Source organism: Protomyctophum bolini (assembly GCF_963924005.1).
Source record: "Protomyctophum bolini genome assembly, chromosome: 22".
Taxonomy (NCBI): Eukaryota; Metazoa; Chordata; class Actinopteri; order Myctophiformes; family Myctophidae; genus Protomyctophum; species Protomyctophum bolini.
The window spans coordinates 16008490-16021336 of record NC_137883.1 but is presented as its reverse complement, the minus strand read 5'-3'; the positions used below and the strand labels follow the sequence as shown (position 1 = coordinate 16021336).

General features: G+C 43.7%; 2 protein-coding genes across 4 annotated transcripts in view; one reads left to right on the top strand and one right to left on the bottom strand.

The window, feature by feature from the left end:
• hnrpkl (heterogeneous nuclear ribonucleoprotein K, like) overlaps positions 1 to 7786 on the bottom strand; it is a 29107-nt gene extending 21321 nt beyond the window's left edge. For all 3 annotated transcript variants that reach the window (XM_080756102.1, XM_080756104.1, XM_080756103.1), the window contains exons 1-5: positions 7578 to 7786; positions 6030 to 6130; positions 4083 to 4180; positions 3300 to 3356; positions 657 to 700 (exon numbers count right to left, since the gene is read on the bottom strand). In XM_080756102.1, coding sequence (XP_080612228.1) covers positions 657 to 700; positions 3300 to 3356; positions 4083 to 4180; positions 6030 to 6090 — 260 coding nt within the window. In that variant the 5' untranslated portion in view covers positions 6091 to 6130; positions 7578 to 7786. The remainder of the gene's footprint in view (positions 1 to 656; positions 701 to 3299; positions 3357 to 4082; positions 4181 to 6029; positions 6131 to 7577) is intronic.
• A 1387-nt stretch (positions 7787 to 9173) lies between these two features.
• LOC308309662 (coatomer subunit alpha-like) lies at positions 9174 to 11979 on the top strand (the record flags this gene model as incomplete). Its single annotated transcript, XM_080755574.1, is given in 2 exon segments — positions 9174 to 11794; positions 11796 to 11979. Coding segments are annotated over 2 exon segments (2805 nt in total).
• Between the last annotated feature and the right edge of the window lie 868 nt (positions 11980 to 12847).

Here is a 12847-nt window from a genome sequence, read left to right as displayed (position 1 = left end):
GGGCAGGGGTATGGGGAAGGGGAGGGGGCAGGGCACAAAGGTGAGAGCAGGAAAAAATGTATATCTGCTTTCCCCAAGTTTCATGATTACTTAAATTAAATATCACAGCATGTAAAACAAAAATAACATCCACCAGTGTGCTCCTATGCACACAGAATGATTGGTTCTTCAGTGGTTCTTTGGGGGCGGTGCACTGCTGTCATACGAGGAACCTGTTCAGCACCTGTATGGTTCTCCACTGGTTCTTCAGCTTAGTTTAGGTGCCTATAATAGACACCGGTCACCTTTAAGATAGATGCTATATAGCATCAAGAGGTTCCCCCGATTATGAGCCAAAGAACCATTTTTAGTAATTTATATAATTCTCTGAATGGTGTAATTGGCTGGATTTGTAGCGGAGTAACAGAATGTCCAAATTAATGGAAATGCTTACAATATGACGTGGGGGTAAAGAAGACAAGAGAAATCAAATGGAACATACATGTCTCTTAGAAGTGTGTGGGGGTTGGGGGGAGGGGGGGGGGGGGCTGGGGGAGGGGTTGGGTATTATATTATCATGTATATAAAAAGTTGAAATGAAACAGAAGGCAGGTTATCAAAGACACGTTGTTTCACTGTTCTAATCAGGCAGTGAGGCAATAACTTGTGGGACATACCGCTCTGGGCCACTGCTGTCAGGGACTGATACACTGGCATTGTACTGCGGTGGTGGTGGTGGAGGTGGTGGTGGTGGTGGTTGGCATTGGGCAGAGGGGCATTCAATCACAAGATTGAGGGCGTGGGGCAGATTATGGGCGGGGCCAACCGGGAGTGTCAGGTGGGCGGGCGGGCGTTCGGGGGCGGGCCAACGTCAAGGTGGGCAACGCAGGAGGGGCATGACGATCCAGTACATGATGGGCAACGGAGGAAGGTGGCCAAAAATAAAAACAAAAGTAAAGGAGAAGGGAAGAGGGGGAGAAGGAATACATTTTAATTGAATGCACGCTGTACTGCATCACTGTACTTTGTCCCAAAAAAGAAAAGAACTGAAAATGTGGTGAGCGCTTTAAGAACAGCACCAATGAACTGTTGGACAGTCTGTCGAGATAAAAAGATTAATAACAGTGCTGACTCTACCAGACTAATTATGTATTTTAAAACACCTGTAGAGGGATTGGTTGTCACACCTGAATGGTCCGCTATACAGGTTTTCAAAGTGAGGGCCATGGGGGGGCAATTGGAAAGGAGAGGAAAATTAAATAAGTATATATATATATATATATACACGTCCCAAAATAGGGACGTTCAGTTGAAATTTGTTGAACTGGCACAATAATGATATGAATAGAAAAGGGTGTGTGTGTGTGTGTGTGTGTGTGTAAAACAGCTTCTTGTGCACATCAGTAGGTTGAAATGCTTTTATTGTGAAGGCAAACGTTTCTAAACGTCTCACATCCTGCATATTTCCTTGTACCTGCAAATAGCCGATCTACAAACTCACGTGTTGTGGAATGCGACGCGTTGTGAGCTTACAGATCAACTATTTTCAGCACGCAACACATCATACGACGAAGCACAAGTCAGGCTTCACTTGATAGCTGTGTTTTGTTGGCCGAGGCGTCGTTAGACAGCGCTCCTCGACGCAAAAATAATATGCTATGGGAAGCTAGTTTTCGGTGGCAGCGTGGCGCTGGCACATTGTGTTTAATCAAACTTGTGTTTAATCAAATGTTCTACTTCTGTGTCTTGGATCAGCGCGAGCAGAGCGCACATCATCATAGAGTTGTCACTCTGAGCTGCGCGCATCAGAGTGTGATTACGTTTAATTTGCTGTCAGGAGGCGGGACAGATTGGTGTTTTTTTAGCTACATATTAAGGCCTGTTTAGGGTGTGTTTTAGCTGACTAGAAGACTCCTAGAAGACTTCTATGGAAATCTGGGACACTGTTAAACAAAGAGACTGACGTTCACACATGTTCAGGGACAACACTGCGGGTCAAGACTGTGCACATGCGTTAACATATTTTAAGTTAACGCAATTAATTAACACCGTTAACGTGATCATTTTTACAGCATATATATATACATACACACATTTTCTTTCCTATTCAAATTCAGTTCAGATCATTATTGCGCAGTTCAACAAATTTCAACTGAACGTCCCTATTTTTTACAATATTCTGACAAGAAATTGGAATGTTTTCAAAAATAGCAGATCTACAAGCTCACAACACAGAGTCATCTTTCAATATGTGGGCCACAGCCAGAGGCTATGATTATTTGGGGGTCCTTGCCATGGAATGTTAGTGAAACCCTGCACTATAGCAGTGGTTCTCAAAGTAGAGTCCAGGGATCCTGTGGGTTCCTTGACCCTTGCAGGTCTGTATCTTGAGTGTACAAATGGAACCAAATGGACTCACTGATGGGCCATTTGGTTCCCTTTGTACACTCAGTTATGGGGGTCCTTGAATTTAACAAATCACACCTGTGTGAAGTGAGGGGCGCTCTTATCATCATACAACATCATACATCATCTCATTCCAGCCAATCAGAATTTGCATCCTCACCTTCGTCTTCAATGTTTGTGTTACGCAATGTTTGCGTTTACACAAACTCAAAATTGTCCATTAATTGTAAATGGCATTTCATGTTTGTGTAGAACAAACAAAGTTTGTTTACACACACACACACACCAAAAGCTGGAAATAGGAGGGGCTATCGCCCCTCAAAAAAAGGAACCCCTGCACTATAGCATATACTCGTCGAGGGTACTGAAATGAAATACAAAAACCGAGAAACACTGCTTTCTTTTGTTTCATACCCACTTCTGATTGAGTGATTTATTTGAACGTGTTATAAAAGAGAGAACGATGCAATGCATTCACTGAAATAACACGTCATGCAAAAAAGGGGGACAAAAACACAATCAGTCAGAGACTCATTTCCATTATGGTCCTTTGGCTTGTACAGACAGACATAACAAAGTAACAGAACAGACACAATGTTGTCTGTTCATGTGAGCCAAGTAGAAGTAAGGCATTATTTGACTGACAATGGCTATTCTTTAGTTGGACAATAATTGCGAACATAAATTCCAATTTCCACTTCGTGGCTCTTGAAATTATCATTCCAAAATATGTGTATGTGTATGTATGTATATATATATATATATATATATATATATATATATATATATATATACTATTAGTCAATGCACAATTTTTTGGAAATTAAACAAAGTAATGTTTTTGGTTTGTATGTTAATGTTTCTTCCTTCAGTGGCAGAGTACCAAAAGTATGGTACTGTATGAGTTTACTCACGTCTGTGCGTAGAGATTTGATGTTCTTGCCACCCTTTCCAATCACAGCACCTGCATTCTGTGGAGAAACAAGAGTTTTTATTGCAATATTTTAAGATAATACAAACGGCATTTGAATCCAGAGGTCTAGGCCTAAAATTAGAGCCAGTCATTATTTTACTTTTTATTGGTGTTGGCAATTACGCTCAAACCACCCCACACGAGGGTACTTACATTATGACCTACTTCTGATATACATCTTAAAGTCAGTTGCGAGCCCCTGCTTTTTTCTATGTACCGGTAGTCTGTTTTAATAGAAGAGACACCGAAACTCTAGCAAGTGTCCACACTTGCAAGTGTCCACACACTGCATTCTTTGAGCACACTGCATCCAGTGAGTTAAGAGGCCCGGCATAGCCACTAAAGCCCTATATAAATGGTAAATTTATATAGCACCTTTATCCAAAGTGCTTTACAATGTGCATTACATACCAAGAGCGAAGGAAACCAACCTGCTCATCGGGAGCAGTTGGGTTTCAGCGTCTTGCTCAAGGACACTTCAACACTAACCCAGGGGGAGCCTTCCCTGGAACCTTCCTATTTCCAAGTGGCCACTCAGTACTTCGTTGTACGATGAATAACAAAAATAGGAGATCTACTCGTATATACATAGATGTGCTATTGTCACTATCTTGGAACGTTTTTTTGTGGAAAAGAATCCTTGAAACTGAGTTTGTGATCTGAAGAAGTACCAGATTGTCAGGTTGATGTAATTACATGGTCTACTGAATGATGGGAACTTTACTTTGCTCTGAAGCAGCACCCGCAACTCCACCATCTCGTCTGTGTTACGAGAACGCTTGAAAGCCTGCTCCTCGTCCATGTCCTCTGCTGGCCTTTTACCTGACGGACAAAAACATTTGGCTTCAGTACATAATAACAGAACGATTTCCTAAACATAGCCTAATGCTTACATTTGTTTAGGCAAAATTTATGTTTAGCGGACGTGTCCATCGGACAAAGCAAACAGATCTTGCAAATACACACTGGCCAAAACAGCATCCCTGTACTGGCCAAAACAGCATCCCTGTACAACGAATAGGCATTCCTTAATGAAAACAAAACAAATGTAGAAGGCGAAGCTGCAAAAAACAAGAAAAAGTCTATTCAAACCAAGCTCCTTCCAAAACACATTTACAAACTTCAACTGTCAGAGCTTTTACGAGTGTTACCTCATATGAACGTCACAGGAGGCACAAAGATTGGCATTTAGAAATGTCATTGAAATTCACAATATGAACTTAAATAAATCGCATCAAACACTAACAGCTGATTATGCCGTCCTTCCCACCCCCGGATCGGTTTTAATCAGAAGCCAGCTTTATCTGGGCAGATATCCAGGCTATCCTACCACATAACACGGGCAGATCTGGTCACAGACCCCAGAACAGCAGTGTCTTGGACATGAGACATGCACAACCATCTGACATGCCCACATGACGCCAGACACAAATTTCCATATAATTTCCAAGTACAGTAATGACAAGAGTATTCACATTATACTGCATCCTGTGATTGAGAATGTAATGTAATATTGGTCTATATGGCACTGAATTATAGACAAAAATAATGCCATTCCAACTCCTCATGCTCCTTAAATATTGTGATAACGATGCTATAACATTCCTTTCCTTTAACACTTGAATAAATGTCAAATAGGAGAGATTAGGGCTGCATGATTTAGGGTCAAATTATTTTGCCAGATATTGTAGTTATTATTAGTCTCAACGATTTCTTTGCTGCGCTGTGGACCCATTCTCATTCTCCCGATTGGTAGAAGTGGAACTGCTGTAATTGGCTTTTAGCAGTATTCAATGTGAATAGGCGAGTGTGCTTGGTGTAATTCCATGGCAAGTTTTTTTACCCCAAATTATATTATTAAACCTCGAAAAAAAGAGCTCTTCCACGACTTCCACCTTATCATGATTGGCTGACACTGCCAATCAAGTCTCAAGTCATCTCATGGAAACACATGAGATGAGCTTTGGAATGCCCTGCCCGTGGAGTATAGGCTTTTAAATCGCTTCTGAAAACACATCTGTATGTTAAATGTTTTTCCTAAGTGTATAGCTTATGTCAGCTCTGATTGCTTAACTTTATAACTTGTTTTATTTGCTGACGTATACCATAATTATTCCCTGCATGACATGCGCACGTATAGGCTATACGCTTGCATGTGGTCAATGGATTTTTTTCTAAAACTTTGCCACATCATACTACATATATAGATTTAACAATAGACCACAGCTCTGCTGACTAGTGACTACAAATGCTGTTAGTGTTTCTATTTCAATTGTTTCACTGTTGTTATTAACATGTCTGTAAGTAAGGGTAAGTAAGAGGAGATTATCTCCCGTTTCTGTAGCATGAGGCAGCTTGATGTACAAGTACACCCCTGGACAGTACACCCCCTGGACATGACGCTAGTATGTCGCAGGGATTTACGCCAATCCAACCCTTGATGCCCGAGTGCCAAGAAGGTAGGCATTGGGTCCCATTTTTCAGAGTCTTTGGTATGACCCGCCCTGGGATCGAATCCCAACCTCCCAGTCTCATGTCGGACACGACGGACACTCTAACCACAAGGCCACTGAGATGTCATGTCTGTAAAGCACTTTGTGACTACAGTATGTTATGTATGGAAAAGCGCTATATAAACAAATTCATCGTCATGACATCATCATCACCTTACCATTAGTGTCAGTGTTGCTGAATGTGGTCTCCTCTTCTTGCTGCTCAAGTTCTGTCTCCATCGTCTTGCACCAGCAATGGAATGCAAACACACGCCTCTCCCTGGATTTGATAATGTGTCAGGTAACATTTGGGAGTCAGGATAGAAGACAGGGTACTACAGAGCCTACACACCTTAGGATGCACAAACCAAAATAAATAGGTGAGGACAATTGGCCATATTCAGACAGCAGCCATCTTGCCAGCAAGGTGATACCTAGGTGATACTTCTGATAGACCCATTCAGCCCATTCATCCAAACAGAAATATTCATAGCTAGTATGTAGGCATTTGGTATACAAATTGAGGTATGAGTAAAATTAAAGAGTAATTAAAATTGTACCGGTCATTTTATAATGGACAAATTACTTTTTGGGCAAGTGGGCATGACCTTTGGGCAAGTAGAACATGACCTGCACTTGCTTGCCCAACAGGCAAGTGCCTCTGAGACCTTAGTGTAAACCCCATATAGGCCTCATCATCACACAAAGATTTGGCAGCACCCTGTCATGATTCTGAGGACCCCCTGTTGAAGATCCCTAAATAAAACACGGCACATAATAGTATATACACAGGGATTATGCAGGTTTAAGCAAGTCATGCTTAACTTGACATGCTTAACTTAACGACATGCCTACAAGTGGATATTCTGACAATTCTAGACACAGTCACAATAAGCAGCAATCTGAAGGAGAGGCCCTCCAGTGTGATGCTGGTCAATGGCGTGGCCAAATATTTGATCTGCTACACCCTGTTAATTAACAGCACCACACAAGCCGATGTGCCACAATACAGTCAATCAACAATGAGTTTTCTATTGATGTGCAAGCTATTGTAACTGACCAGCAGTCTAACAACTACACACGCAGTCACGCACTGGTGTGCAGATCAACACTTTACAGCATTTTATTTTATCAAACATTTAACACGTTTAGTAGCTTGACTAGCTTCGTCCAGGACCAGGTGCTAATTCCCGCAAGTTACAGCTGGAGCACAGTGCATGCCAGGGCCAAGGGAAGATGTCACAGTCATACGTGCACGTTAAGCATAATCAAACATAAACCATGCTGTGCATACAATCAAAATACAATGTGACGCCTGACTTCACACTGTGTTAGCTAATAGCTAGCTATGCTAGCTGCAACTTGCTAATGCACAGCTAGCCAGCTGCTAAAATAACCGATGCACAAGCTCACAGCGCGTCCTAGTCTAGTAGTGCGACGCTGTGAGAGTGTAGGTCTGATATTTTAGTTATTTCTGAGGGAATTCATTATTATTATTTTATATTAATGACATGCCCACGGGGCGCAGTGGTTAACGTGAAGTTTCTTCACGAGGCGTGTCTGTCTGTCTGTCTGTCTGTCTGCCGTACACGTCGCGACAGCGCATGAACAATATAGCGTTAACATGATATGCACATGTTGTATTATGCATGCGGGTAATAATAAGAAAATTAAACGCACATTAGGAACAAGCAACCGAAACGAATGGTTTATAATGACAAACAAACCTGCAGCAATAAGACCGCGTTCTCCTCCACTATGAAAATGTTAAGTTCTTCTAACCCAGAGACGGTCAGACCGTGTGTGTGGGAGGGGGGTCGTTCAATTCGATCAGACGGCGGGTTGTTTGTTTCTACAGCAGCACCGACGATCGGAGCAATAAAAACATCCTCTCTATATCGTCAGTGTGTATCGGCGTTGAGTTGTCATCAAAAACGAACATACTACATAACACCGCCCGCCCTACTTCAATGATTGGCAAAAAAACGATAGAGGCTGGTTTCTAAACTTTCTATTTGCTTTCCATGCTTAGATCCGGTTCAGACCCCCCTACTGTATGCGGTCAATTCAACAGGCCCATGCAAGAGAGAACACATGGCGTTTCCGTATCCGTCGTAGAACGGATATGCTAATTACAAAGTTAATTGATCGGCTTGGTGATCGGGGAGGACGCACCCGAGAAAGTCGTTTTTATTGGATAGATTGCCTGTCGAGTATAATCGACGCTTCGTCATAGAAATGTTATTTACGTACCAATCAGACCAATAAAAACATTACATTAGGCAACTAAGATAACAAACCAGGCGAAGAGATGATCATTAAAATGATTGTGGTCAAAAAGCAGCTTTCTAAAAGTGTGGCTGATGAACAACAGCAGGACACCACTTTAGCGGGTGACTTTAGGCTCAAGGGAAAAGGCAGTATTGGGGGAGCTATTACCAGTAAGACGCGCAAACGCGGGAAGCGAACGCAGCTCGTACATATGACTCAGCCAGCCCATAACCATATAAGGAGTCCCCAAAGCAGCTATACGTCCAAATATGGAGTGTGTTGCATCAATCACAAACAAATCACTCAGCTCCATATATGGGCACAAAGGGGGGACACACAGACAGACACACAGACATGATCTGCTAGGTCTCATAGTAAGTGCTCATTGCATTCGCAAAAAGCATATACAGTATTAAACAGCGGGACAGACACACAGACAGACAGACACACACACAGACAGACAGACATTGATTGATTGATTGATTGATTGAAATCTTTATTAACAGTTTGCAGAATTACAGTACATTTCAAGCACAAACTCAATACAAAGACTGTTAACTGTGAGTGGACGACCCAATTAAGCCTTACACTTGTTTACAACAGGGTCCACATTGTTCAATTCATCAGGGTCTGCAGGGTCTCAGCTGCGTTCGCTTCCCACGTTTGCGCGTCTTACTGGTATGAGCATGCATAAAGTTAGTAGCAAATCGAGTGCCAAAGTTAGTGGCAAAGTGAGTTTAACGTTGTTTAATGCAATGATAGCACTTTTCCTTTTGGATGTAGGCTGTCAAGGCAAGAAAGTCGTTTTTCGCCACTCAGTAGGCGTTTCCTCCTAACTTCCGGGTATGATGATGAATGATGTCACACATATACCCTCTATATAAAGTGTAGCAGACATTTAAACACATAAATGCCCATAGATAACCTCTCACATTGAGAGCCAGAGACACAGAGACAGAGAGATAGACAGAGACACGAAGCAAAACGGGGTGTGTCTTTTTATTAATTGAATTAATCGATTTAGGAACCTGTATCATTGATCATTGGTCACAATGTTGACCAAATTTGAAAAGAAGTCGGCTAGGGTCAAAGGATTAAGTTTCCACCCCAAGAGGCCTTGGATTCTTGCAAGTTTGCACAATGGTGACATCCAGCTGTGGGACTATCAAATGGGCACATTGATTGACAAGTTTGAAAATGAGCATGATGGTCCTGTCAGAGGAATTGATTTTCACAAGCAGCAGCCTCTCTTTGTGTCTGGAGGAGACGACTATAAAATTAAGGTTTGGAACTACAACCTGAAACGCTGCCTCTTCACTCTACTGGGACACATGGACTACATCAGAACCACCTTCTTTCACCATGAGTGCCCCTGGATCCTGAGTGCCTCAGATGACTGGACCATTCGTATCTGGAATTGGCAGTCCAGAACACAGGTCTGCCTGCTGAACGGCCATAAATACTATGTAATGTGCGCCCAGTTTCATCCCTCTGAGGACCTGGTGGTGTCTGCCAGTCTGGACCAGACCGTGCGTGTGTGGGATATCTCCAGTCTGAGGAAGAGGTACCTGTCTCCCAGTGCAGTGGAGTATGAGGTGCGTGGCAACTCTGGCACTGATTTGTTTGTACCCTCAGGTCCGGTTGTCAAGTATATTCTTGAGGGTCATGACCGTGGGGTCAACTGGGCAGCCTTCCATCCCACCCTGCCTCTCATTGTATCAGGAGCCGATGACCGGCAGGTCAAAATCTGGAGAATGAACGAGTCCAAGGCATGGGAGCTGGACACATGCCGTGGTCACTACAACAACGTGTCCGCTGTAGTCTTCTACCCACGCCAGGAGCTCATTCTGTCTGTCTCTGAAGACAAGAGCATTAGGGTGTGGGACATGGCCAAGAGGGTGGCTGTCCAGACATTCCGCAACGACCACCATGGCCGCTTCTGGGTCATTGCGGCCCACCCCAACCTCAACTTGTTTGCTGTTGGTCATGACAATGGCATGCTGGTGTTTAAGCTGGAGCGGGAGCGGCCGGCCTATACCGTCTACGGTAACATGTTGTATTATGTCAAGGATCACTTCCTCCGCCGACTCAACTTTAACACCAGCAAGGACACGACTATCATGCAGCTACACAGTGGGTCAAAGTTCCCCATCTTTAACATGTCTTACAACCCTGCTGAGAACGCTGTACTGCTCTGCACCAGGGCGACCACCCGGTCAGGCAGTATCTATGACCTGTACTCCATTCCCAAAGAGAGTGACTCTCAGAACCCCTCTCAGGGACAGAGGTCCTCTGGTCTAACAGCTGTCTGGGTCACTGGGAACAGATTTGCTGTCCTGGACAACAGGCATTCACTGCTGATTAAGAACCTGAAAAACGAGATAGTGAAGATGGTTCCGGTACCGGGCTGTGAGGAGATTTTCTACACCGGCATGGGTTCTCTGTTATTACTGCGCGATGTAGATGGCATAAAGCTGTTTGATGTGCAACAGAAACAGTCGCTGGCTACCGTCAAGATTGCCAACGTCAAGTACGTGGTGTGGAGTGCAGACACCAGCCATGTGGCCCTTCTAGCTGAACACAACATCATGATCTGTAACCGTAAACTCGAGACTTTATGTAACATCCATGAGAAAATCCGGGTGAAAAGTGGAGCTTGGGATGAAAGTGTCTTCATCTACACCACCTCCAACCACATCAAATACGCACTCACCTCTGGTGACCATGGCATCATCAAGACTCTTGACATGACCATCTATTTGACCCTTGTAACGGGGAACAGTGTGTACTGCCTGGACCGCGAGTGCCGACCATGCATCCTGACAATTGATCCCACAGAGTACCGCTTCAAACTGGCCCTGGTCAACCGCAAATTCGAGGAGGTGCTCCACATGGTACGTAATGCCAAGCTGGTGGGCCAGTCCATCATAGCCTATCTGCAGAAGAAGGGCTACCCTGAGGTAGCACTTCACTTTGTCAAGGATGAGAAGACCCGCTTCAGCCTCGCTCTGGAGTGTGTCAACATCGAGGTGGCATTGGAGGCAGCCAAGACCATTAATGAGTGTGGCTGCTGGGAGCGTCTGGGTGAGGTGGCCCTACTTCAGGGACACTTCCAGGTAGTGGAAATGTGCTACAAGAAGACCAAGAGCTACAACAAACTAACCTTCCTCTACCTCATCACCGGCAACCTGGCAAAATTGCGCAAGATTATGAAGGAAGGCAACATCAGGAAGGACATGAGCAGTCACTACCAGACAGCTCTGTACCTGGGAGATGTTAGTGAGAGAGTTCGCATCCTCGAGGACTGTGGACAGAAGTCTCTGGCCTATCTGACTGCAGCCACTCATGGAATGGATGAAGCGGCTGAGGCCCTGAAAGAGACCTTTGACCTAGAGAAGGAGACACTGCCAGATGTGGATCCTAACGCTCAGCTGCTGCAGCCCCCTCCTCCCATCAACCCTATGAACACCAACTGGCCTCTTCTTAATGTCTCCAAGGGCTTCTTTAGGGGAGACATCACAGTCAAGGGCAAGACAAGACAAATGTCAGCTGACCTGAACATAGATTATCCTGGAGAAGGCTGGGGAGATGATATTGAACTTCAGGATGAAGATAACTACATAGATGCCAAGGATGGTGGTGAAGTGGAAGTGGGAGTGCAGGTGAAGGAGGAGGGAGGTAGTGGAGGATCTGGACCTTCCTCCAGAGCTGGATATTCCAGCTAATGCCAGAGGCGGGGTTGAGGATGGCTTTGTGTCTAAATATAAAGGTCAGGTCTGCAGGGTCACACAGGTGACAGAGATTGGCAAAGATGTGATTGGCCTGCGTGTGAGCCCCCTTCAGTTCATCAAGAAGTGATGAAGAAAAACCAACAACACAACCACTCTTTCTATTATAGAGAGCATACCATATATTATAATGGAAATGGAATAGAAATGGAAACTGGTATGACCAGGCTGTGACAGATTACGTTTTATCTTGATGTTATAAGGATTTTGATGTTAAGGATTTTTATCCATTCTCTGGCTGCCAGTTCACTGTAAATCTTTTCTATCTTGACTGACAATAATTTTTTGTATTTGTATTGGTTAGCTCTCAAGCATAGTTGTCATTGACATGTTTCTCAACATAGTGATCAAGCGTGTGTCTGTGAGCAAGCAAAAATATTAAGGCTTCTTAAAAGTTATGGCAATTGCCTGACAGAAATTATTACTTTCCCTCTCCCATTAAAGCAGGAATTTCCCAGAGAGAAGGGGAGTGGAAACGAGAAAACAAGGCAACCAATCAGGTTAGGCCGTCAGTATGACTAGGACCTCTAAATGACTAGGTCGTCTACATTTCATGAGATTTCATTAGTCAGGTTTCACCTGGCAAAAAATTAATCACTGCATCATTGGAGAGCTGTAAAATGTTGAATCCAGCTCAACTTTTTGTAGCTGGGTTTTAAGATTGGCAGACCTATGGTTTCACAAATCACAACCAAACCAATACACAAACGACTGAATGGAAAACAAACTAACACAAAAACATTCAAGACAACGTCCTAGTATACGGACCTGGTACGGTCCTTATTAACAACAATAAAACAATACGTGTGAGCACGCTCTGAGAAGCACGCTTCCAAATCGAATTGGCACATCTCAACATGCTATATAGGCTACAATGTAATTTGTTTAGGCTATTCGTTCAGTGAAATTTGAAGAAGTTTACATGCAAATAGGATCGC